A 22,532-nucleotide genomic window follows, 5' to 3' on the forward strand; every position below is an offset into this window, starting at 1 on the left:
CCGCCATTTTGAATTATGAAATTCTGACATCAGATTCGGAATTAAGGCCATCACACGTACAAAAATTTTAGTCGTAATCGTAAGATCGCAAGCAAAATCGACCAATAATAATCAAAATTATAATCTCGCGTTTTAAAACGCTCGATTGTGATTAGCCGATTTGCTTACGGCCTTACGATTACGACTAAAATTTTTGTACGTGCGATGGCCTTCAGCGATCCAAAAAACCGTTATATATTTAATTTCATAAAAATTAAATGATTATTATAGAAAATCGGCCGTCATTTTGGATCCGCCATTTTGAATTTCTAAATTTTGAGTTCGGATTCGAAATCAGTGACCCTAAAAACCCCGAGTTTCATGCCAATCCATCAACATTTTGAATTTTGGCCAAGATTTCGGGTCGTCTGGCCCACTGTTGCACGGTGTAAACGTAGCCATTACTGCACTAATGCAGTTTTCATATAACGGCTACGTTTACACCGTGCGCTTAGTCCGCGACCTATACGATAGATGTGTTTGTTTAACTGACAGGATAAACAAGGACATCTATTGTATAGGTCGCGGACTAAGCATACGGTGTAAACGTAGCCAAACTTTGCACGGCGCTAGTGCTGCAGTTTTCTCAGTGAAAAACGCTAAAACGCTCCATGACGCAAAACCGACCGCAAGATGGCGCAGGGCGCAGTCTCTTTGACATCCGCGCATTGCGTACTACGCATACTACGCAGCATATGTCGCACTGACAGTTAGCATTGTTGGCAGTGGAGAAGTAGAGTCAGTGGGGGCGGTCTGTCTGCTGTGTACCGTCCAAAACCGTCGCGGATGGTCAGCGGAGGTGGAGAGAATACCAGTGAATACGTGTCAAGGAAATTCGATCCGAAGTACTATCATTCGGGGCGCAGGCAGTGAGGTTAGTTCATTTATTTGCGTCGTAAAAAATACTAATCGATAAGCCACGGATTACATTTGACTTTTCTGTTTTTCTTTCTCTTTATTTTTCTCTTTTTTTTGCTTCGACAATCGTCGGGTTATTCCAGCTTTTTTGAAACAAAATGGAAGAGGACACTGAGTGTTTTCCGACCGCTTTGTGTGTAGACACAACATTAACTTGTCTGCGATAGATTCGAATCGACGATCGCGGCTCGAGTTAATCAAGTACACTTCCGGCATGTTCGCCGTGTATACACTTATTCTATGTCGCCGTTTTAGCGCACTTTGCACGGTGACATGTCATCCCTGCCGGAATTGTCATAAATAGAGAGAGAAATTTTATCAAACGTCATGTATATGTTTTAGTAGTGTAGTTTGCTCTTAGCATCGACATCTTGACCGATTGCCCTGTCGAATAACACAAAGTCCAAAAGACGTCTGAAAAAGTGGGCGACGTTTGTTAAACATTTCCACGTCGTTTATTACTCTAACTTTAACAGGCGTAATTATATTGAATTGATAATATACGCAGACCGTAATGGAAAATTGTATTGACTTACCTAAGATGATTGCTAACACAGCATGACATCTTTGATTCAATGTAGTTATTTTTAGCATTTTGGTCTACCAGAGATTTCTTTAATGGAACACTAAAAATTGGATGATAATGAAGCTCTAAATTTGATAACAAAATTAGTGGAAATTACCGACAATCATTAGTTTTATTTTAATTTTGTAGTAGTAAAGTTTTACATTAATTTTTATGTAATATTAATTAATATTATTAAAAAATTTTATATTAATGTGAAAGATACTATATCATCATCCTTAACGATACAAAATGATCAATAGAGATTTTTATAGACGATTTATTAGTCTAATTTTAATTTTAATTTTAATTTTTTACTAATAAGGTTTTATATATATTAACGAAGAATATTATATAATCTTTTTAACGATACAAAATGATTAAAATTGAATTTCTCGTTAATAAACTTTTGGTCACAAATAACTTTGGTGTTTATTAATCGCGCGCGGATCGAAATGTTATTTGTCACGGTGTGAGTTATGACAGCATTTACATATGATAATCTCGTATGCGCTTTATGCATAGCTATTCATTTCTCATGAGCTCCAGCAATGATCAATAAATTTTTTTGGCCGTCTGTTTCGTATCTTCGTTCGCAAACAGATTTTTAAGTACTGATAACAGTCGCGTTACATAATATCATCGTATTTCACAGCGTCACGTTTTGTAACGTTTTATAGTGAATTGAGTTTACTCCAAGAATTAGACTTGATTTTCCTCTAATTTGCGTCATTTATAAGCTGAAAGTATACCTGGAATTCTAATTGTGAACTGCATACGCAGCGAAAATGTGTACCGTGTATTTTCTTAGAGCATTTTTATCGTAAAAATCCTTTATTAACAAATTACCAAAATTATTCAAAATTAATTCAATTAATTCATTTAATTTTGAAAGAAGAAATCATACTTGGATAAATATCATACTTGGAGCTATTCAGACTCAATTCTTTATTTACAAAGGTTTGCTCTATTTGATCCCGATTTTCATCTTAAAATTTCAGATGTTCGTTTCATGCTGCGATAGCGAAGAAATCGTTGAGTTTGTTCCAGATGCAATCTCGCAAATCATTCCAGTGGATCCTAAAAATACTTCAACATCCCCACCCGCTTAAGCAATTTATTTACTCGAATCTTCGCGTCAGACAAATTTCTTAAGCTTTTAGAGCTTCCTTTGAAAGGATATTCATGTTCCTGTTTAGAATTAAATAACCAGCACTTTATCTGTCGCATGACTATGCATAAATACAGTCATATATGTATATGCTGCTATGTCTTCTCAATGCATGATGATTATCATGCTGTGACGCGTGACAAGGACGCGTGCATGAGAGAGAGAGAGAGAGAGAGAGAGAGAGAGAGAGAGAGAGAGAGAGAGAAGATTTCAAATATAATCGAAGAAGTTCTGGAAATTTCCTCACAAATTGTAATTGGAAAAACTGTAATTGTTTAATACTCAATATCTTATCTAAAAAAACGGACTAAAGATATTACACGTTTCTCGGCTATTGTTTCTACTTATTTAATATTTAGAAAGTTTTCCGATTTATTTACAAAAGATTGCCATCGTCTGTTTTTTTAATGTGCAATGCTTTATTAATGAAAATTGATTGTTTAGCAATTGCATAATTAAGCTTTACATCTCGATAAAAATGAAGTATCAGTGTCACGAGTAAACTGATAGTTTCCTACTTTTTTTAAAATCTTTTCATAGAGAACTTCTTATCTTTCTGAAAAAATAGCGATAATTTTGCTCTCTTGACGTAGCAACCGATAAAATACTTTAAAAATATTTTTGGTCAACGGTATATAAATGCAAAAAACGATTATGTAATTTACATGTACATACGTCATAAGCATACCAGAGATGTTTACGCGCAATGCAGAGATGTTTGTAAGAATTGTCCATCTGACGTTTTTGCGTTACGCTTTTAATAAACATTTGAAATTAATAAAGACAATATTTATGCAAAAACTGTAAAAGTGCAACTGGAAAACAATTCTTATTAGCGTCATAAAAGTGTCGCTTCCTCTCTGTTCTAATTGTTATTCATCGTTTCAGTCTTCATTTTTACATTTAAAACATTTCAATAAACGATCACGTTGAAAAGCTTGAAGAAAAATATTGTTCTTGGCTCTTTAGCACAAATTGTACCAATTTTCCACAACTTTAAACGTGAAATATAAAATATAATACATTTTAGAATAAATGTCATCGTCAGTACGCATATGAGAATTATTTCCTTCGAATTTATTTACGAACGTTAAAGATCAATTTGTAAAGTACAAGTTATACAGTTTGTACTTTGATCTTATTGACGTCAATATTACCTAACTATAAGTACATGATAGTATTAAATTTAAATTCCTAATCTACTTCTTGGGAAATATGAAAATATTTTGATATTCCTTCGTTATCAGTCTATCATTTTTCCTTCAAATTCTATTTTCTTTATTGATATTTGTTTTCTAAATTTTTTCCGTTTTATTGTGATAATAAACTGTCAAGACGTTATAGAATTATCATAGATTGTATCAGAAACTTATAAATGGTATGAATGAGTTTTGGGCGATCGTTCGATAAGAAAATTAATCACAAGGAAAATTACGGAAGGAGAAAGGCTACGAATTAAAACTAGTTGTTAAGTGTTAATTATTAATTTATCTTTAATATCCAATCAATATAAACATTTAATATACAATCGTTTCAACCTTCATCAGGTCATCCTCAATGTAAAAATAAAAATTAAACTAATTGAAAATAAAAATAAATATAAAAGGGTCGCAATATCTCAGTTAATAATTTTAATCATGCGACCTCGTGCGATATTCAATCCTTCCATTAAAAGAGAATACGAATTACAGATAATTTTAATTAATGACATCACAAACGTGTTATATTTAAATAATTAACTATTATGTAATCGATATTGCGACCTTTTTACATTTTTATTTTCATTTTATTTTAGTTTAATCTTTATGTTTTATACTGAAGATGACCTGATGAAGGTTGAAATGTTTGTATATTAAATGTTTATATTGATTGAATATTAAAGGTAGATTAATAATTAGCACTTAACAACTAGCTTTGACTCGTAGCCTTTCTCCTTTGGCAATTTTCATTTAAAAAAATTTTTGAGTCAGAAAAATATTTTGATTATTTTTGATCATAAGAAATTATAGAGGGAATTTAAAAAGATAGAAAAGATTTTTATTCTAGTATCTTTAATTCTCTTAATTTTTAAGCTTTTCTAAATGTATCGATTTAAATGTTCAAGTTATAAGATTCCAAAATTTATTTTTTCTAATTTCATATTATTTAAAAATTCGAAAGGAAATAGGGCTACGAGCCAAAGATTAATCATTGTGAGTTAAATTATTGGTATAAACATATCATAATAATAAAAAACACTTTAATGTCCGCTATAAACAATGAGTGACAAATTAAAGACAAATAAAGAACAGACGTTTCGATCCCTATCAGATCCTTATCAATGTTGAAATAAAATTAAATTAAAATTATCCTCTCCCTGTTCTTTCCTCTAATCTAAATTTTCCCCTTCTTATACTCTCCTTTTTCTTCTAATTTACATCACATCAATTTACTTCTTGTCTTTTGAATGTCCATTTATGCTGTCTCAGTACAGACTAATGATGACACGATTTTTCACTCTTGTCGTATTGCTTGTCTATTAAGATCCACATATAAGGTATTTATTCTTTTTAATTCAACTGCTACTAAATTAACGTATTATTGCACATATTATAATGTTAATGGTAGTTTACTCTTATATTTTATATGACTAGCTCTATTAATTTATACGACTTATTAGTGTACTTCTCAACAGAAATTATAATCATGTATTTATACGGAGGAACATTATGTTATCGTTTTCCATTGCACCATGCTTCAATTATGTCTGAATCGTTAATATGAGATCGTAGTATAATTTTAATTTAATTTTATTTCAACATTGATAAGGATCCGATAGGGATCGAAACGTCTGTTCTTTATTTGTCTTTAATTTGTCACTCATTGTTTATAGCAGACATTAAAGTGTTTTTTATTATTATGATATGTTTATACTATAATAATTTAACTCACAATGATTAACCTTTGGCTCGTAGCCCTATTTCCTTTCGAATTTTTAAATTTGTTGAGCCTTATTACTATTTTATATTATTATTTATATACATATATTTAATTTTCATAAAGTAAATATATTTACAGTGTCATCTTGTATCGGTACGTGTTAACGATACAAAAAGGAAGACTGCAATCTCTATATGAGAGACCATCGGTAACGGAACAATACGGTGTGCCAGAGATGAGCGGGCATGCAACTCGTTCCGGAGAGAGTGGTCAAGCGGTTCTCGAACGTATTCAGGTGTCCGTGCTGCCGATCGCTGGAAAACACACCTCGTCGACATTACCTACCACATCGGCCCCATCAATGGAGAGACAAGATGTGGATATTACAGTAAGAAAATACATTTAACTCTATATTCATTAAACTATAAATAAATGTCTGTGTACAGAGTGAGATATATCACAGTTGTATAAATTTTCAAATTGTCCCATAATTAATACGAAAAATTACACTAAAGATATACATTTTAGTATCATTTAATGTAACATTGTAATAGTTGTGTGCTAACAATATAGTTATAATTAATAATTATATTTGTTATTCATCTTTTACCGACAATAAAAATAATTTCATGTTACATTATAGAGCAAACAAAAAAAGTGCACCGGAAAGGAGATTTCCAATACTCAAAGAGTCTGGACGAGTCTGGTATCCGGTGCGATAGCAGGAGCTTTGGCAAAAACTACGATAGCACCATTGGATCGTACAAAGATCAATTTTCAAATTTCGAAGCAGCCTTATTCGGCCAGGGCAGCGATAGGATTCTTAACTACAGCGATGCGCACTGAAGGTCTCCTCAGTCTGTGGCGCGGAAACAGCGCTACCATGGTCAGAATAGTACCGTATTCGGCGGTGCAGTTTACGGCGCACGAACAGTGGAAAAGAATTTTGAATGTAAACGGCGCGGAAAGGTATTATATGAAAAATTCAAAAACGTCTTTAACAAACAAAATAATCATTATGATTTCAGTGAGGCTACTGTATGCAGATTTTATTCCAGTGTTATGAATATTTACAGAGAAAAGCCATGGGCGAGTTTCCTGGCTGGCGCACTCGCGGGTGTAACATCGCAGACTATGACTTATCCATTGGATTTGATGCGGGCGAGAATGGCGGTAACTCTGAAAGCCGAATACAAGACTCTACGTCAGGCGTTCTCGCGAATGTATAAAGAAGAGGGAATATTGGCGTCCTATCGTGGTTTCACCGCTACAATCCTCGGTGCCATCCCATATGCCGGTTGCAGTTTCTTCACATACGACATGCTGAGAAACTTACTGTCTGGTGAGTTCCCGTTCACACGATGAATTTCTTTAACGCCCGTCGACGGTGGCGGTGCTTGTACTCACATACATACACACATACACATACAATATGCGAAAAAAAGACAGTCGAGGGTTATACGAATGAGAGTGGCTGTTGTATATGATCGTAAAGCAGGGTACCGATGGGGCACGTCGGGGGCACCCTGTTTCCCCTGATATTGGGACGGTACTAACTTTAATAGCGACGCGAGACAAGCCCGACCGGCGGCGTATTTCGAAGTGCTGCGTGCTTCATGTTCGATGATGGCTACGTGTCGATGAACAGTGTACACGGTGACTATTCCGGGATTCTCGACCTCGCTCATTTGCGGCGGCATCGCTGGAATGGTCGGTCAGACAAGCAGCTACCCACTGGATATTGTGCGGCGGAGAATGCAGACGTCAGCGATCAAGGGCCAGCATTATCACACGGTCACGTCGACTATCGTGAAAATTTATACGTGAGTATTTATGCAATATTAAAAATATTTTAATTTATTTAAAGATAATAAGATAATAGAATATAGCAACTACCTAATTATGTTAAATAAATAAATTATCAGTAAAGTTAATATTAAAATAATTGATACAAAAAACAAAATATTTTTTAAATTTCAAAAAATAAAATAAAAGACTTTAGATTTATATTTGATAATATACTTATTTATAGACATATAAAAGTTGATACATTTAACTGTATAATTTGCCTTTTTTATAATAAATATAATTTCATATTTATATAAAATTATATTGATAAATTACCGTTATGCATGTTACAGGGAAGAAGGAATAATGGCTTTTTATAAAGGCTTAAGCATGAATTGGGTAAAGGGTCCTATTGCTGTTGGAATAAGCTTTGCCACGCACGATACAATACGGGATACATTGAGAAAAATTATTTGTGAAGATACATAGGAGATTAATGAAATAAACATTGAAAGTTTGGGGTTATTATGGAATAATACCAACCAATAATTATAATTAATAATTATATTTAATTATATTAATTATAATTATTTGACTGTTATGTCCAAATACACTTATATAATTATTAAAATTTTCATTTACATAATTATATAAGTAATAATTGTAATTATTAATCATTAATTAATCATAAATTATGATTAATTAATAATCATAATTTCATTATTTAACAGGAATCATAATGAATCAATATGTCAGTGTACATTTCCTCAAATTTTCACTTGACAAAAGAAAAAAAAATGATAGGTCGTGCACAAAATATCATCGATAACAAGAAATAATATTGCAGTAGATGCATTATTATCAATACAAGAAGAATAATTAGTTGGTTATTTTGTGAGGGTATTTTGCCAAAAGCCAACACAGGAGATCATTAGTACAAATTGTTAAATATTATGTACATATTGTTATTCCAAACATTATAGAAATCGTTGAACAGTTAGAGAGATGTAATACCTGTAGATGCATACACCAAATCGTAATATAAATATTGTGCGTAAATAATGTAAAGGTATGATTTTTAGCTTGTCTTAATTAGGTATCTTTGGTAGATATGATTAAAAATAGTTTATATAAAAGTTTGACTTTCTAGCTTGCCTTAAATATTTTACAAGTTCTACAATAAAAGCAAACAAATCGTGGTATAATTTGCATTCGAAATTGTATACAGGGTGGAGAAAAAGGTTGTGGCATAACTTTGCAGGATGGTACTACAGGTCAAGGTGAACATAAAAGGTCTATGAACATAGGTCCGGAAGTGCCTTATTTTCGAAATACGCGCCATACAAAAATAAAATCTATGTTGGTGAGATCAACAGGTTTATTTGGAACGAGTGACTTTTACAAGAGGTGCTCAACGTGAGATATTGTAAACAAAGGTCAGGCGTGTGCCTTGGTGTAAACAATATGCGAAAGGTACTTATTCGAAAGCGCAGAACGTTTTCCGATAAGTGGTGTAAAACAGTTAATCGCATCTTGTAAAGATGTTTAGTAATGCGGAGTATGCAGACATGCATTTGTTGTACGGAGAGGCCCGTGGTAACTGCGTAGAGGCTCGCCGTATGTACCAGACACGTTTTCCGAACAGACGATGTCCTAATCGACCAACACAGATTTTATTTTTGTATGGCGCGTATTTCGAAAATAAGGCACTTCCGGACCTATGTTCATAGGACCTTTTATGTTCACCTTGACCTGTAGTACCATCCTGCAAAGTTATGCCACAACCTTTTTCTCCACCCTGTATATAAAATTGTGTATATGGTACATTTATTTTGAAGATCGAAATACTCCAGAGAATTCTCGATGATTTTCTTAAAAGTCTGTGTAAAATAGAAATATTGTAGTTTTTAAGATAAGTTGCGCCTGAAATTGACATTCAGATTATATTTTATTCGATTATTATGCTTATAGTGTAATTGATTGACTTATTTTGATGCTGCAATGACTAATCTACATCTTTTTCTTTAACAAAGACTGCAATTGATAGCGACAATAAAATTTAAAACGTGAAACATCGTAAAAAAAATAGACAAACGTTGTACTGCTATGAATCTACTATAATTTTTAACAACTGAGTATCTACATTACAATTTATTAAATGTCAAAAATAGATTTGTTTATTTGCTTTAATTACACATTTGAACATCTTGCAATCAAATACTTTCAAGTATTTTGTATATACTCTTAAATGCCATATTACATTTTATGTTGAAATGTAAAATTAATGTAACAGATAGAAAAGAAGAGAATTATGGTCGCATGTTGTCAAAGACATTATTTTACAGTCGATGCAGAAAATCATTGTCTTCTCTATATTTTGCAATACTTAATATTTAAACGGAATTATTAATAAATTCTATTTCTTTGATAATGTATATACGTTTTTTAGCGATTAATTTTCGAAAATTTTCAGAATTAATGTAAATTACAACACACACACATTGCGTTGTAAAAAATGATTCTTAAAAATTTTGTAGCTTGTTTGCGATCATTGTATTGGTTATATATAATGTAAAGTCATTTAGTAAATATATAAATTTTATACAGTGTACAGTTTTTTATTTCACTCTTATATCCCTGTATAATTGTGTATCTTTATTTCTATAATCTTATTAAAAGTAAAAAAGCTTTCGCTTTTTAAGAGATCATATAGTATAGTACAACCTACATCGCTCTTTAAGAGATTATACAGTATAGTACAATCTACATTGTCAATTTAAATATTTGATTTGATATGTATCCATGCATAAATTAATTATTTTTGAATAAATGTAGTATAATTGTATGATAAATATGTAATCAAGTCATTTATTTAATATAACAAAGAAAGAGAAATATCAGTACCATTAAAATATCAGTATGTTGAATATTAGAAAAAAGTATCGTAATATATGAGAATATGTAAAGAATCTATACAAGTATAAATCTGATTTATTTCCTGAAAATCGGAAATGAATCACCATGTTATTTCCATGAAATGCATATAAATTAGCAGATTCAGAATATTTACAATTATTCACAGAACACATTTGTTCTTCTATTTTAATGCATGGAAACCCACGAGTTTTTCTAATCACATATTTCTGTAATGGCATCTTATATAAACTTTCCGTTTACTTTGGCTTAGTCTCCTGATCATTGACGTATCTTATATAAATTTCTCGCTCATCACTGCCGCCAGGCGGAATCTCAGCTTCGTTTAAATATGAAACGCCTATCGCAAGAACGGAACCATCATGGCTAAAACTAAGCGCGGCCACGCCAGCATTGTATCGGTGGAACTGGCACAGTCGTTTCTTATTAAAACCATCCCAAATATTCACGTAACCATCCGAGCCACCGGTGGCAAACGTATTGTATGCAGAATGGAAGCTAATAGCATTCACTGGATAAATATGTTCGACATTATTTTCCTTTATTCTGTGACACTTGAATGCGTATTTCTTTTTTTGAGCTTCTGGCATTGTATCAAGATACTCAACAGCAACTCGACCTTCTATGCTGCTTAATACATATCCCTACATATAAAAAATAAAATTTATAAAGGGGAATGTGAATGTATGCTCAATCCAAGTAACAGTAAATGAAGTAAATCGCGAACTTTATAAAGGATGTGAACGTACCTGTTCATTAGGGAAACCTTTAATACATCGCGTTTGGTATTTTAGACTACTTTCTCGTCTCTGAAACATGCCTGCCATGTTTCTTAAATCCCAAATGCAAACTTTTCGTTTTGCCGTGCCCACCACGAATTTGTCGCCACATACAGACAAGGCAAGTACCACATCGGGTTGCAAATAACTACCAACGCAGGTAGGTGATCGAGGATCCCACAGTTTTACCGCGGCATCCCAACCACCAGTTAATATTGCATTTACAGCTGTACAATGCTCTATTTTTCTAATTGGCTTATCATGTGTGCCCATTATTGTTTCTACAAATATTTTCAATGTATATTTGTAATAAAAATATAAAGTAAAATAATAAAAAATATTAAAAAAGATAATAGTACCAGTATTGCTATTTATGTCATACATTTTCAAAGTATTTCCCAATCCACCGCTATATGCATGAACAGCGTCCTACAAATAGTTTGTGATAAAAAAGAAAAATATCAGGGAATTATCAGAATGAAAAAACATGATCAAAAGCTTTTGGAAATATTAGATAATGCAATAACAAGAACAATCATTTGAAGATTCAGGTTCAATTATCATTTTATGTCATTAAAGAGAAAAACTTTCAATGTTAACTCTATAATGTAACAGAAATAAATATAAATGAAACTAAAATAATTTATACGTATAAAGCATGATTTAAAGATTGTTTTCAGATAATTGTACAATTGAGCAAAACAAAAGAAATTAGCGGCTTTAGTTACCTGAAATGCAACGTCCAATACTGGTAAATCATGATTATATTTTAATCTCATCGTATTAGCATGTATGTCGTACAGTCTCACTGTACTGTCCCATGATGACACTAATAGAAACTGTGTGGAGTTCGGTCCAAATTCGACCGCAGAAATTGCGTCGGTCGGTGGTGACTTTATTTTAAATTCGGTTCTAGACTCCATTCTGCCAAAAATACAGAAGAATCAGCAGTATTTACAAATGAGTGCGAAACTCGTTGGATGAGTTTTGACTAACACTTAGATATCTGCAAAATCGTAGTTGCAATGAAAAGAGAATTATTTCGTTTTTTTTTACAGCAATAGCAGGCAAATGCGAATATATAAATACCTTATTGCCAAGACGAGTCTTCATAAACACAATATAACCTATAATCTCAACAGGCGTACAAATCCGGTCAAAATTTCTAACGTACTTATTTGATACAAATCAGCTGAAAGATACAGTTAAAAAGCAAACTTCTAGTCGTATATAATACGAATGTTAACGATTATTGAATACACGTAAGTTTCAATATAATAAAATGAGAAAGTTTTTGAAACACCACGGTTATCCCTATCGCGTTGCTCCCACTTCTTCCATATTCGAATATATATTTCTTTCGTTGGTAATGTCAAATGTGATAAATAACAATGGAAAACGATTGTAATTAAAAAATTTTGATTCACAGATAATTTTATAATTATTTTTATACTACATAACAAATTGACATGTATTTATTGTTCATTATTATTTATTGTTTAAACAAATTAAACAATATAAGTCATAATACTAAATTAATAATAATAAATAATGTCTAAGCAATATTATCGGTATTATCACCAACGAGATATTATTAAAGACCGACATCCTTATGGGAGTTCGCGTCCTTGTAATATTGAAGTGATTAAGAGTAAAAAAAACTGATAATATTGTACTAATTTTATGATTTATTAGTTTAGTAGACGTGTTTATCGATGTACGTGCATTTAAAACTCAATAATACTCGATTTTTCTTTAAAATTGTGATTTCAGTGTTATCGTCAAAGTTCGATTATCAACAGAGATAATAACTGCAGAGAAAAAAATTGTAATTTTTCGGCAATATATAGGATATTATAGTTTTACAAATATGCATATTTATTTATAGAGCATTTATGTAATAAAATATCATGAATTTAATAATGTATTAGTCAAATATTTATGTTAATAATAGCAAATTTATATCAATTGTCGATAATGTCAGCACTTTTCGATTACCTCCGGGCCCTTGAGGCCCTTTTTATACCGCCGAAAATTTGTCCAGGGTTGACGGTCTTTAATAGTATCTCGTCGGTGGTATTATTTTCAGTCTTTTCTGTAAATTATTTCAGTTTTTAGTTATTATTTTTGTACTGTTACATGTTATATTCTGTGGAGTTTACAAAATATAAAGGCCGGTATTCATAGTCGATTCTTATTTTAAGACCGTCTTAAGTAGTGTCTTAAGTCGCTAATACGGCCTTCTGATTGGTTCATGACTTCTTAAGAGTGTACTTAAGACGGTCTTGAATATAAGATCTGACTATGAATACCACCCAAAGAATCGTAAAATATAATTTACATATACATATAAGAGAGCGAAACAAAATCGACTACCGTGGATATATTACCTACTGGAAATATCCGTGGTTACCGTGCTACATAGTTAAAGAGGCGTTTTGTGCGTATAGAGGCGTTAGTAGTAATCGATTTCTTTCTAAAGTGTGGTTACGTTTATTGGATCTTGAATTACTCTGATTTACTCCACGAGTTTACTTCAATTCGGAGAGTCTTTTTACATTTTATTGGAAGTGCTAAGACGCGTACAGCGAAATTTTTCGCAAAATGGCGGATAAGTCACGTCGTGTGGCACAAACGGAGGATTTATCAAATGTCGAGTTCGAAACCAGCGAAGATGTCGAGGTTATTCCTACCTTCGACAACATGGGTCTCCGCGACGAATTGTTACGCGGAATCTATGCGTACGGTACGTCGTTTATCGTTTTATTTGTCAACTTAACCTCAGCTTTTGAACGGTTTATTTTGTTTAGATTGAATCGCGCGTAGAAGCACATTTGGAAATAATGCCTACGTTTACACCGTGCGCTTAGTCCGCGACCTATACGATAGGTGTCTTTGTTTAATATACAGGATAAACAAGGACATCTATTGTATAGGCCGCGGCCTAAATGCACGGTGTAAACGTAGCCACTACTCGAGTTGCCCTGCGCATCATTTTATCCTTGTTTAACATTCGATAAACAACACACAAACACAAAAGGTCTGTTTTTTTATTCCTGCACTAGACTGTACTAAAATTTTCTTTCTCTACATATCAAACATCTATCTCACTTTAAATTCCAAAAGTGTATACTAGTTCAGCCATAAAAAACACCTACAGGGATAAAATAATACACAGGAGCACTCGGATAATATTTCCAAATGTAGCCTAGTTCAGATCTTCAAATGATTATAAAAAAGGCAGATTATATTTTGCATATATAATTGACCCACTGCATGTATTTGTTTCATAAAAATGTTGATTGTAATTATTGTTGTAATCGTTAGCTACTTATTCTGATATTTATATTATATGTTTATATTGGTCGTTATTATATTTTTTTATCTTTATTCATGATTTTTTTGTAGCTTGGTTATCACAATGTTAAAAAACTTATAATGAAATTTGTAAGTTACTACTTGAACATCTTTAAACATTTTGTTCCTATTTCAATATAGGTTTTGAAAAACCATCAGCCATTCAGCAACGATCTATTAAACCTATTATGAAGGGCAGAGATGTTATTGCTCAAGCACAATCTGGTACAGGAAAAACCGCTACCTTTTCCATTGCGATATTACAGTCACTGGATACACAAGTACGAGAAACTCAAGTTTTGGTTTTGTCCCCAACCCGAGAACTTGCCACTCAAATCCAGAAAGTTGTCCTTGCATTGGGAGATTTTATGAACGTACAATGTCATGCTTGCATCGGTGGTACAAATCTTGGAGAAGATATCAGAAAACTTGATTATGGCCAGCATGTTATATCTGGTACACCTGGTAGAGTATTTGGTAGGTACCATACTTTATTATATATATATTTAATGTGAGAAAGAATTTTTAACACTAACATTTGTGTAAAATTCTGAAACTTAGATATGATTAAAAGGCGAGTACTCAGAACCAGAGCTATCAAAATGCTGGTACTTGACGAATCTGATGAAATGTTAAACAAAGGTTTCAAGGAGCAAATATATGACGTGTATCGATATCTACCACCAGCAACGCAAGTTGTTTTAGTTTCAGCCACTTTACCGCATGAAATTCTCGAAATGACTAGCAAATTTATGACAGATCCTATCCGTATCCTTGTCAAACGGTAAATAATTTATCTTCAATTTTTATTGTCAAACTTGTATATATGTTATATGTTGTGTATATATTTTAATTATTTCTAATTTCAGTGATGAATTGACATTGGAAGGAATCAAGCAATTCTTCGTTGCTGTGGAACGAGAGGAGTGGAAATTTGATACGCTCTGTGATTTATACGACACGTTAACAATAACACAAGCTGTTATCTTTTGTAATACTAAACGTAAAGTAGACTGGTTGACGGAAAAAATGCGAGAGGCCAATTTTACAGTATGTTCTATGCATGGAGATATGCCACAGAAAGAACGAGATAACATAATGAAAGAGTTTCGATCTGGTCAGAGGTAGGCATTAAATTCCAAAGATAAAATTTAAAAATATTTAATTTTTTACAAGAAATTATACCAACACGTTTCTTTTTTTACAGTCGCGTGTTAATTACAACCGATGTATGGGCAAGAGGAATCGATGTTCAGCAGAATTTGCCTAACAATCGTGAATTGTATATTCATAGAATAGGTCGATCAGGACGTTTTGGACGCAAAGGTGTGTCCATAAACTTTGTTAAAACGGATGACATCAGAATCCTTCGAGATATCGAACAATATTATTCTACGCAAATAGACGAAATGCCGATGAATGTGGCTGATCTAATATAAAATGCGAGATTTATGCGAAAATCTCGCATTTAAAAATTAAACATTTCACACGTACAAAGATTCTTTAACTGCGATTATGTTAATATACATGAAATCGTATGATTCTATCAATAACAGCACATACCAATAGTTCTCAAAATCAGTTTACTTGAAAACCCTTTGATGCTTAGTATCCCTAAGTTATTTTTAATATATAACTTATACTGTTCTTGTAACAATAATAAACGGAAAAAAGTATTCCATCACTTTTACATCATATAAAATATTTGAATGCAATATGTGAGAAAACTAAACTAACTATACTTTCTACTAGGATGTATCATTGATAACAGATTCTTTTATGAGAATGTGGAATAAATTCTTTTTTGTATATGAATTATATAGGTATTATGTATAAAATTATGAAAAGTAAGAATAGATTTTGTCAATAAAATATTTTATGACTTTAATTAATTATTTTTTCCTTATATAAATATTAGTTACAATATAAAAACTAGCGACATTGAGATAATGCATAGCATACATTCTATATATCTACATACAAATAATCAATAACTGCTGTAGTTGCCCCACAGTTCAGATGGCAGCGCGGCATAGCACAGTAACACGCGTTGAACCCGAAATGAAGCCAAAATAGAAAAACTAAAAAGCTTACGTTAACAATGCATGACTATAAATACAAGTGAATATTGTTTATCGCATTAAAAATGTGGGCGAAGTATTTAAGATGCAATAATCAATTAGTAATAAGAATAGTTATTTATTTTCGTGATAATAACATTGGAAGTGTGTTATGAAGATGCAGTTTTAAATAATATGCATATATATTGATTACAATACTTTAAATCAAGAAGGTAAATGATATTAATGAAATTAAGAGTGAATAAATTAACAGTATAAATCAATGTGTATGTGTAATTTTGTTTTTTATTTCTGTATTAATAGATTCTATACTCAATCAATAAAAATTTTAAAAACATTGAAGGAAATGGAGCAACAAAATGATTGCTCGATCCAGAGAGGACAACCATTGCGTCGCTATCCAAATGACTACAAAGCAGAAGGACACTCGTCCACCTGTATGTGTCTATAAATTATTCTGAGACTATGGGAAATGATATTTTTCAATATTTATTATTTTTGTCCCTTTTTTTATTTGCAGTAAATAAAACAACGACGAATCAGCCACAGTATTCGAATACAGGAAGACCTACAGTACGCATAGCTGTGTATCTAATGACAGGAGTATTTCTAACAATGGAAATTGAACAAAATACGACTGCACAACAGATTTTTACAATAGTGCAATCAGAAGCAGAGCTGGGTCTCTCAAGATTCTCTTTGTCAACCACTACACCAGTTTTCGCACTATGGATGTGTTCTTCGCAGTTGGAAGTTCAATTACGTCCAACACACAAACCCGTGGAATTGGCTGCAAAGTGGAATTATCTTGTAAACAAGTACAGCTCTTATGCAGAAGATTCCGACGAGGAGCCTTTGCTATATTTTCGTAGAAATATATTTCTCTCAAAGTCGGAAGAAGAACAGATCAAGGATATCAAAGTCCTTGAATTGCTTTATGCAGAAGCCAAGTACAACGTTCTGCAAGGTATGGAACGAAAGAATAAGATCCTTTCTATAAAAATAATATAATTTCTCTTATAATATAATTTGCCTTCTGCCCAGGACGGTATGTGTGCGATGGTCCTGCACGTTACGCTAGTTTAGGAGCGTTACAGGCTCGAATCGAACTCGGACCTTATAACGCACAAACCCACACCTTGGCATTTTTCCATAGACATCGCGGCCGATTTTTACCGCATCATTACGCTTCTCCCAGTCTTCTATTAGGATTGGGACTCGGATTAGGACTGGTGGGTGGCAAGGGAGCACCCGAGGCGCATCTTTTAGAGCAATACAAACGAATACCTAGTCATAATGGTAGCGCCAACGCAAATCCCAAGAAATTGATCAGAAAGTATCTTGAATTCTGTTGGAACTTACCGTGCTACGGCGCAGCCTTCTTTCAAGGGCAAATCGAGCGACCCGTCAGAGGCCTAGCATCGTGGATCACTAATCGCGATATGCAGATTCTCATCGCGATTAATACGTCGGGAGTGTTCATAGTCGACGACATGCAGTGCGTACGTATAGTATTCATTGAGCCAAAATTCTCATTTAAATGTGATTATTTTGAATAAAACTTTATATAAAATATATTTATAGAGTATATAGTATAGTAACATTTGAAATATATTTATGTAGAGCTTGCTATTAGGGCTAAAATACTCGGAATTAAGCTGGGAAATGGCGAAACCTTCGGATGAGAATAATCCGGATTGTCTACCTTGTTTGTTTCTGCAATTTCCGGTACGAGAGAACGGAGCGCGCGTATACAAGATTCTACAAGTATTCTCAAGACAGGTATATATATATATATAAATAAATTATTTTTAAAATAATATACATAATTACTTTTACGAAAACGAAATATCGTACAATAGAGATCGCTATTTCAGGCGCCAATGATGGATACTTTAATATCTGGTTTTGCGGAGGATTATCGTCGTCAATTTATTAACAGCGACAGCAACAATGACCAGTTGGAGCATTCGCTAGTTTTCCCCAGTGGAAGCTTTACAAATAAACTTAGTAAATTTACGCTGGCCACTTTTGATGATGAAGGTAATGAAACGACACTAAGTGATCTTCATATGTCAATTTATTTACTTTCCAAAATCATTTCAGGTCGATGTATCGGTCAAATGGGTTCGTGGTCCTTTCGATAAGTACATTGTGATTATACATTTTGTGATGCCAATATACTCTCTAATAATATAAAATGAGTACGATTTTTGTAATATATAAGAAATTCTTCTTATACGCGCGAGCTAATATACTTATATGTATACACATTTTTTAATATGATGTTTCAATGTTTCTGAAGTACTTGAAGATGCGGATTTCGCCGTAAACGATCTACCAGTACCCTGTATCTCTGCGGCACTACATCTCTATGCCAATTGAGATACGTTTCCAGCACGTGCATATTGAAGCTTATTTCGTTTATCTTGGCTAACATCTGTTCCTCCTTCGTTTTCGATAAATCTACAGTCTGCATGCAAATATTATTTATAATAATTATATGAAAATACATCAATGTTACACGTAGAAAAGAGTGCTTGGGTGTGAACGAATGGGCAGAACAAAGCTTCTGACAAACCTGCGTTAGAAGAGCTTGCATCTTCTCTAGTTCCGTGGCTTGCTTTTCAATCATATGTAAAATACGATTCGCTTTGTCAATGGACGCCTGCTTGAAGTCGCTCAAACAATCGTCGCGCAGCAGATATGCTTCCGTTTTACTGATGTGCGCCGGATTGCCTATTCGGGCCAGGTACGGTCCCAAATCGTTCATCTCTTGCATAATAACTTCGCGTTGACTCGGTCGCCTTTTTATTCCTTTCTGAAAACAGATTGTGAGACTGATTAATTAAAACAAATTTAATTAAATCGTTAATAAATACCGTATCTAATTCAATTGTCGTTTCGGCTATTCGATTTCTGTCAAATAACGAAATTGTGAGCTGCGGATTTAAATTTTCATCGGCTCTTCTTCGCAGGAACGCCGCGATATCCTCTTCAGCATCTCTGATGTGGAGTATGGAACGATCTTCGTCCTTCAGATGTTTATCGAGTGCGTAAAAGAGATCGAGGTTTTTCTCCGGCAGTGCGTTCGGATCTGGCTGCAAGAAATAAAGACTTCAGATTATCGTCTTCCTCTTTTTGTTAATATTTTTGTTATAAGGAGAATTTACATTATATCTGTGGGTCATCGTAGGATCGAAAACTAAATGATCTCCCCTGTCTCCTATCGAAGGTTTTATAAATGTATGAATAGCCTGGGTAATCCGATCTTGCTCGTAATGAAATTTAATGCAGATTTCTCTTCATTTATGATACTTCTCAATGATTTTCTGCAAGATGCAAAAGGAATTAATCATCATGTACGCTATAAATTTTTCATCGATTTTTATATGAGGAGATTACCGAGATGTGTCGAGAATGAATATCGTCTACCGTCGTGTTGTCTTCATCTACCAAAAATTCGGCATGTCTATTAAAATAATATAAAAGTATTATTGATATTTTTTTTTATATTAATATTATTGATATTATTAACAAAAATAGCAACAACATTACTTATTATATGTTCATATAAGAAAAATTTATACGTGTAACAGAAATGTGCAAAGCTCAAAAGATTTGATTTTCTCTCGATATGTTAGAACCTTTCGAGAGATCTGACATGGTGAGAATAGAAATATGATAGACATTGCAATAATATCTGTTTACCTGTAATATACAAGATCTTGACGGTCCACGTAATGTTGAGTCAAATAAAGCGGACCCATCTCGATTCGCGAGAGTCCATCAAATTGCACGCTATCGTAAAACTCTATTGTTCTTTCGCCATTTATCGAATCGCTGTCGGATGCAAGATAGCGATGTGCTAAAAAATATTTTATATCATTATAATATAAAGCGATACGCACTACGCAGAGCTCGCGCGTTGTAACATTTTTACTCCGAATTGTACCTTTACAATGATCCGGTCGGCCCTTTTCAAAGAAATCCGTGACGATACCGGTAATGAAGTTTTTTCTGGATTCCGTAAGACAGTCAGCTCTATTCAAATACTTCTCATAAGTTTCGACAGGAGTAGTATATTCATAATCTTCGTAAACGGTTACCCTTTGAATCAAACTGTTGATTTGAGAATACGGCGCGTATAATTCTACTTTGGCCTTTTTGTAAAGTATTGTTTTACTGCCTCGTGGATAACGTCTTTCAAAATCTGAAAAAATGATGTATAGATAAATAAATATATAACGGATCGTTCAAGAAATTGATATCATTATGTTCATTAACTTTAATTTCAATTTTTTTATCATATGTATAATTTCATTCTTTTACGAAAAAAATGTGTAAAAAGATATATTATATATGTATATATATTAAATTAAACGAATACCTTTTCGAGCTTACAATGAAGATAAATTTTATGTCTAAAATACATAGAGATTAGATTTAATTTTTTTAAATAAAATAATTAATCAACAAAAGATTTATTAAGAATGAAGATTAATTAAATTATGAGTAATTTAAGCGGTTAAAAAATTTTATTAAATACATCTATAGATATATTTAATCAAAAACTTATCTATTAGATATATCTATGTATATTAGACAGTAGAATTCAAATTGAAATTTAAATAACAGGGGGAATGTCTTCATTAGATTCTTTAATTGAAATCGATATTTCAAACTTTCGAGTGACTATGATACACCAAATATCTCTGTGTATCTATTATTATATCCTTGTTCATCCAATGTTAAACAAGGATAAAACGAAACAAGGAATATCCGGATAACGTTTCCAAAGCAGCTCATGGTGAATATTTTATTTTAATTTATTTTTGCGTCATCGGACTTGATTCCACCTCCCCCATTTCCACCCCCCTCCCTTTCCTACGCGACTCGCGGCAATCGCGGCCCGTCCCGCCTGCCCTTCATTCGCTCAACAATGTTCGAGCCGGCGAGAAGTGTTTTGTGGATGTCGCGCTCGTTTCAATATCGGTGCATTATCACTCTTCGAAACACGATCGCGATGAATATCAAAGAGAGGCGTGATCGCTCCCTATTTTCAGCTATTGTCGGATCGCACGTAATAGTGCGTGGATTTGTAAGTGTCATAAAAGTATTACGATGATTACCAAAAAAATTCGCGCTATTTAATGCGGTAATCAGGACGGAAACATGGAAAATATGTAATTTACCGTTTCAACGCAACATTTTATAGGTAGTAATTATTTCTCCTGTAACGCTAATTTTCCGAAATATTCTTCATGCTTTGAATTTTTCGTCGGTACGAAGGTATATAGCTCTAAACAGAGTTCGGGTAATACGCAAGTCGTTGGCTGAAATACTAAAATGCGAATGATATTAATGATAATTTATTATAATTTGTTATCAACGTTCAACTGCAAAATTCGTATTGCTTGAAACGTATTGCGCATGTAATTTATTATCATCATATATTTTCAAACGGTCGGTCGCGTTTTAATTTGTAGCTGTTAACATGACTCGCGTTGTATTGCGTGAAGTTACCGTCGTGTTCAATTTGACGGTTAGTAGAATATCGCGAGAGACGGATCGACTTTGGCTGCGTTCCGTTTCACGCATGATGTATCATTTATCCTTGTTTAACATTCGACGAATAACAAGAATAAAAGATGCATCATGCGCATCATGCGTGAAACGGAACGCAGTCTTTGAGTGGCGTCGCGACGCGTTTGATTAATAAACACAGCCGCAAGTAATCCAGTTTTTTACCTTGCCGACCGCGTAACATATATTCGATGTTCGTACATCAGTAATTTCTTGGAGCGAGTATTTCACGAGACTCACGCGATCAGAGTCCACCACGTAAACAGTCGGCACAGACAGCGACCACATTTTCGGGATATCGTACATTCCGCAAATATTTAGATTGCAATTTAATTTGCATATTAATTTGAGATTGCATATTTAATTATTTCATAGCACGATAGAATAATATTAAA

The 22,532-nt window shown here is 33.2% G+C and overlaps 5 protein-coding genes across 7 annotated transcripts in view; 3 read left to right on the forward strand and 2 right to left on the reverse strand.

Annotated features, from left to right (window-relative positions):
* Nucleotides 1-708: 708 nt before the first annotated feature.
* On the forward strand, nucleotides 709-7,935 carry DPCoAC (dephosphocoenzyme A carrier). Its single transcript, XM_018455869.1, has 6 exons — nucleotides 709-913; nucleotides 5,751-6,000; nucleotides 6,256-6,581; nucleotides 6,689-6,954; nucleotides 7,261-7,435; nucleotides 7,754-7,935. The coding sequence occupies exons 2-6, from the start codon at nucleotides 5,848-5,850 to the stop codon at nucleotides 7,887-7,889; spliced, it is 1,056 nt and encodes a 351-aa protein (XP_018311371.1). The 5' UTR covers nucleotides 709-913; nucleotides 5,751-5,847; the 3' UTR covers nucleotides 7,890-7,935.
* Nucleotides 7,936-10,471: 2,536 nt separating this feature from the next.
* On the reverse strand, nucleotides 10,472-12,446 carry Bub3 (mitotic checkpoint protein Bub3). The gene is made up of 5 exons (XM_018455823.1): nucleotides 12,203-12,446; nucleotides 11,842-12,037; nucleotides 11,473-11,542; nucleotides 11,084-11,394; nucleotides 10,472-10,978 (listed from the first exon to the last, which is right to left on the reverse strand). Exons 2-5 carry the CDS (start codon nucleotides 12,034-12,036, stop codon nucleotides 10,574-10,576), a joined length of 981 nt encoding a protein of 326 aa, XP_018311325.1. The 5' UTR covers nucleotide 12,037; nucleotides 12,203-12,446; the 3' UTR covers nucleotides 10,472-10,573.
* Nucleotides 12,447-13,587: 1,141 nt separating this feature from the next.
* On the forward strand, nucleotides 13,588-16,162 carry LOC108727627 (eukaryotic initiation factor 4A-III). Its single transcript, XM_018455801.1, has 5 exons — nucleotides 13,588-13,859; nucleotides 14,612-14,947; nucleotides 15,032-15,254; nucleotides 15,340-15,594; nucleotides 15,678-16,162. The coding sequence occupies exons 1-5, from the start codon at nucleotides 13,718-13,720 to the stop codon at nucleotides 15,907-15,909; spliced, it is 1,188 nt and encodes a 395-aa protein (XP_018311303.1). The 5' UTR covers nucleotides 13,588-13,717; the 3' UTR covers nucleotides 15,910-16,162.
* A 250-nt stretch (nucleotides 16,163-16,412) lies between these two features.
* On the forward strand, nucleotides 16,413-18,736 carry Bili (FERM domain-containing protein 8 Bili). 3 transcript variants are annotated; one of them, XM_018455873.1, is made up of 7 exons: nucleotides 16,413-16,763; nucleotides 16,895-16,988; nucleotides 17,072-17,518; nucleotides 17,596-18,053; nucleotides 18,175-18,333; nucleotides 18,414-18,594; nucleotides 18,658-18,736. In XM_018455873.1, exons 2-7 carry the CDS (start codon nucleotides 16,898-16,900, stop codon nucleotides 18,696-18,698), a joined length of 1,377 nt encoding a protein of 458 aa, XP_018311375.1. In that variant the 5' UTR covers nucleotides 16,413-16,763; nucleotides 16,895-16,897; the 3' UTR covers nucleotides 18,699-18,736. The 3 variants fall into 3 exon arrangements, with proteins under 3 accessions (XP_018311375.1, XP_018311374.1, XP_018311377.1); XM_018455872.1 differs by having other exon boundaries at nucleotides 16,750-16,763; nucleotides 16,855-16,988; XM_018455875.1 differs by having other exon boundaries at nucleotides 16,750-16,763; nucleotides 16,855-16,988; nucleotides 18,429-18,594.
* Nucleotides 18,737-18,801: 65 nt separating this feature from the next.
* The window catches only part of LOC108727624 (dynein regulatory complex subunit 7), a 100,921-nt gene continuing 97,190 nt past the window's right edge, over nucleotides 18,802-22,532 (reverse strand). Inside the window, exons 5-12 of the mRNA XM_018455797.1 lie at nucleotides 20,507-20,764; nucleotides 20,263-20,419; nucleotides 19,957-20,023; nucleotides 19,869-19,883; nucleotides 19,725-19,826; nucleotides 19,434-19,652; nucleotides 19,133-19,372; nucleotides 18,802-19,024 (exon numbers count right to left, since the gene is read on the reverse strand). Of these exons, the coding sequence (XP_018311299.1) occupies nucleotides 18,842-19,024; nucleotides 19,133-19,372; nucleotides 19,434-19,652; nucleotides 19,725-19,826; nucleotides 19,869-19,883; nucleotides 19,957-20,023; nucleotides 20,263-20,419; nucleotides 20,507-20,764 (1,241 nt within the window). The 3' untranslated portion in view covers nucleotides 18,802-18,841. The remainder of the gene's footprint in view (nucleotides 19,025-19,132; nucleotides 19,373-19,433; nucleotides 19,653-19,724; nucleotides 19,827-19,868; nucleotides 19,884-19,956; nucleotides 20,024-20,262; nucleotides 20,420-20,506; nucleotides 20,765-22,532) is intronic.

Source organism: Mycetomoellerius zeteki, unplaced genomic scaffold (genome assembly GCF_001594055.1).
Source record: "Mycetomoellerius zeteki isolate Tzet28-1 unplaced genomic scaffold, Tzet1.0 scaffold517, whole genome shotgun sequence".
NCBI lineage: Eukaryota > Metazoa > Arthropoda > Insecta > Hymenoptera > Formicidae > Mycetomoellerius > Mycetomoellerius zeteki.

What these genes read in the sequence shown, in the direction of transcription:
- LOC108727627 (XM_018455801.1), top strand. Translation starts at nt 13,718, where the DNA reads ATGGCGGATAAGTCACGTCGTGTGGCACAAACGGAGGATTTATCAAAT. An exon ending in TACACCTGGTAGAGTATTTG is followed by an intron (nt 14,948 to 15,031) that starts GTAGGTACCATA and finishes TCTGAAACTTAG; the next exon opens with ATATGATTAAAAGGCGAGTA. An exon ending in ATCCGTATCCTTGTCAAACG is followed by an intron (nt 15,255 to 15,339) that starts GTAAATAATTTA and finishes TTCTAATTTCAG; the next exon opens with TGATGAATTGACATTGGAAG.
- Bub3 (XM_018455823.1), bottom strand. Translation starts at nt 12,036, where the DNA reads ATGGAGTCTAGAACCGAATTTAAAATAAAGTCACCACCGACCGACGCA. An exon ending in TATTGGACGTTGCATTTCAG is followed by an intron (nt 11,543 to 11,841) that starts GTAACTAAAGCC and finishes AACTATTTGTAG; the next exon opens with GACGCTGTTCATGCATATAG. An exon ending in TGACATAAATAGCAATACTG is followed by an intron (nt 11,395 to 11,472) that starts GTACTATTATCT and finishes AAATATTTGTAG; the next exon opens with AAACAATAATGGGCACACAT.
- DPCoAC (XM_018455869.1), top strand. Translation starts at nt 5,848, where the DNA reads ATGAGCGGGCATGCAACTCGTTCCGGAGAGAGTGGTCAAGCGGTTCTC. An exon ending in GACAAGATGTGGATATTACA is followed by an intron (nt 6,001 to 6,255) that starts GTAAGAAAATAC and finishes GTTACATTATAG; the next exon opens with AGCAAACAAAAAAAGTGCAC. An exon ending in AATGTAAACGGCGCGGAAAG is followed by an intron (nt 6,582 to 6,688) that starts GTATTATATGAA and finishes GAATATTTACAG; the next exon opens with AGAAAAGCCATGGGCGAGTT.
- Bili (XM_018455873.1), top strand. Translation starts at nt 16,898, where the DNA reads ATGGAGCAACAAAATGATTGCTCGATCCAGAGAGGACAACCATTGCGT. An exon ending in TAGTCGACGACATGCAGTGC is followed by an intron (nt 18,054 to 18,174) that starts GTACGTATAGTA and finishes ATATTTATGTAG; the next exon opens with AGCTTGCTATTAGGGCTAAA. An exon ending in TACAAGTATTCTCAAGACAG is followed by an intron (nt 18,334 to 18,413) that starts GTATATATATAT and finishes ATCGTACAATAG; the next exon opens with AGATCGCTATTTCAGGCGCC.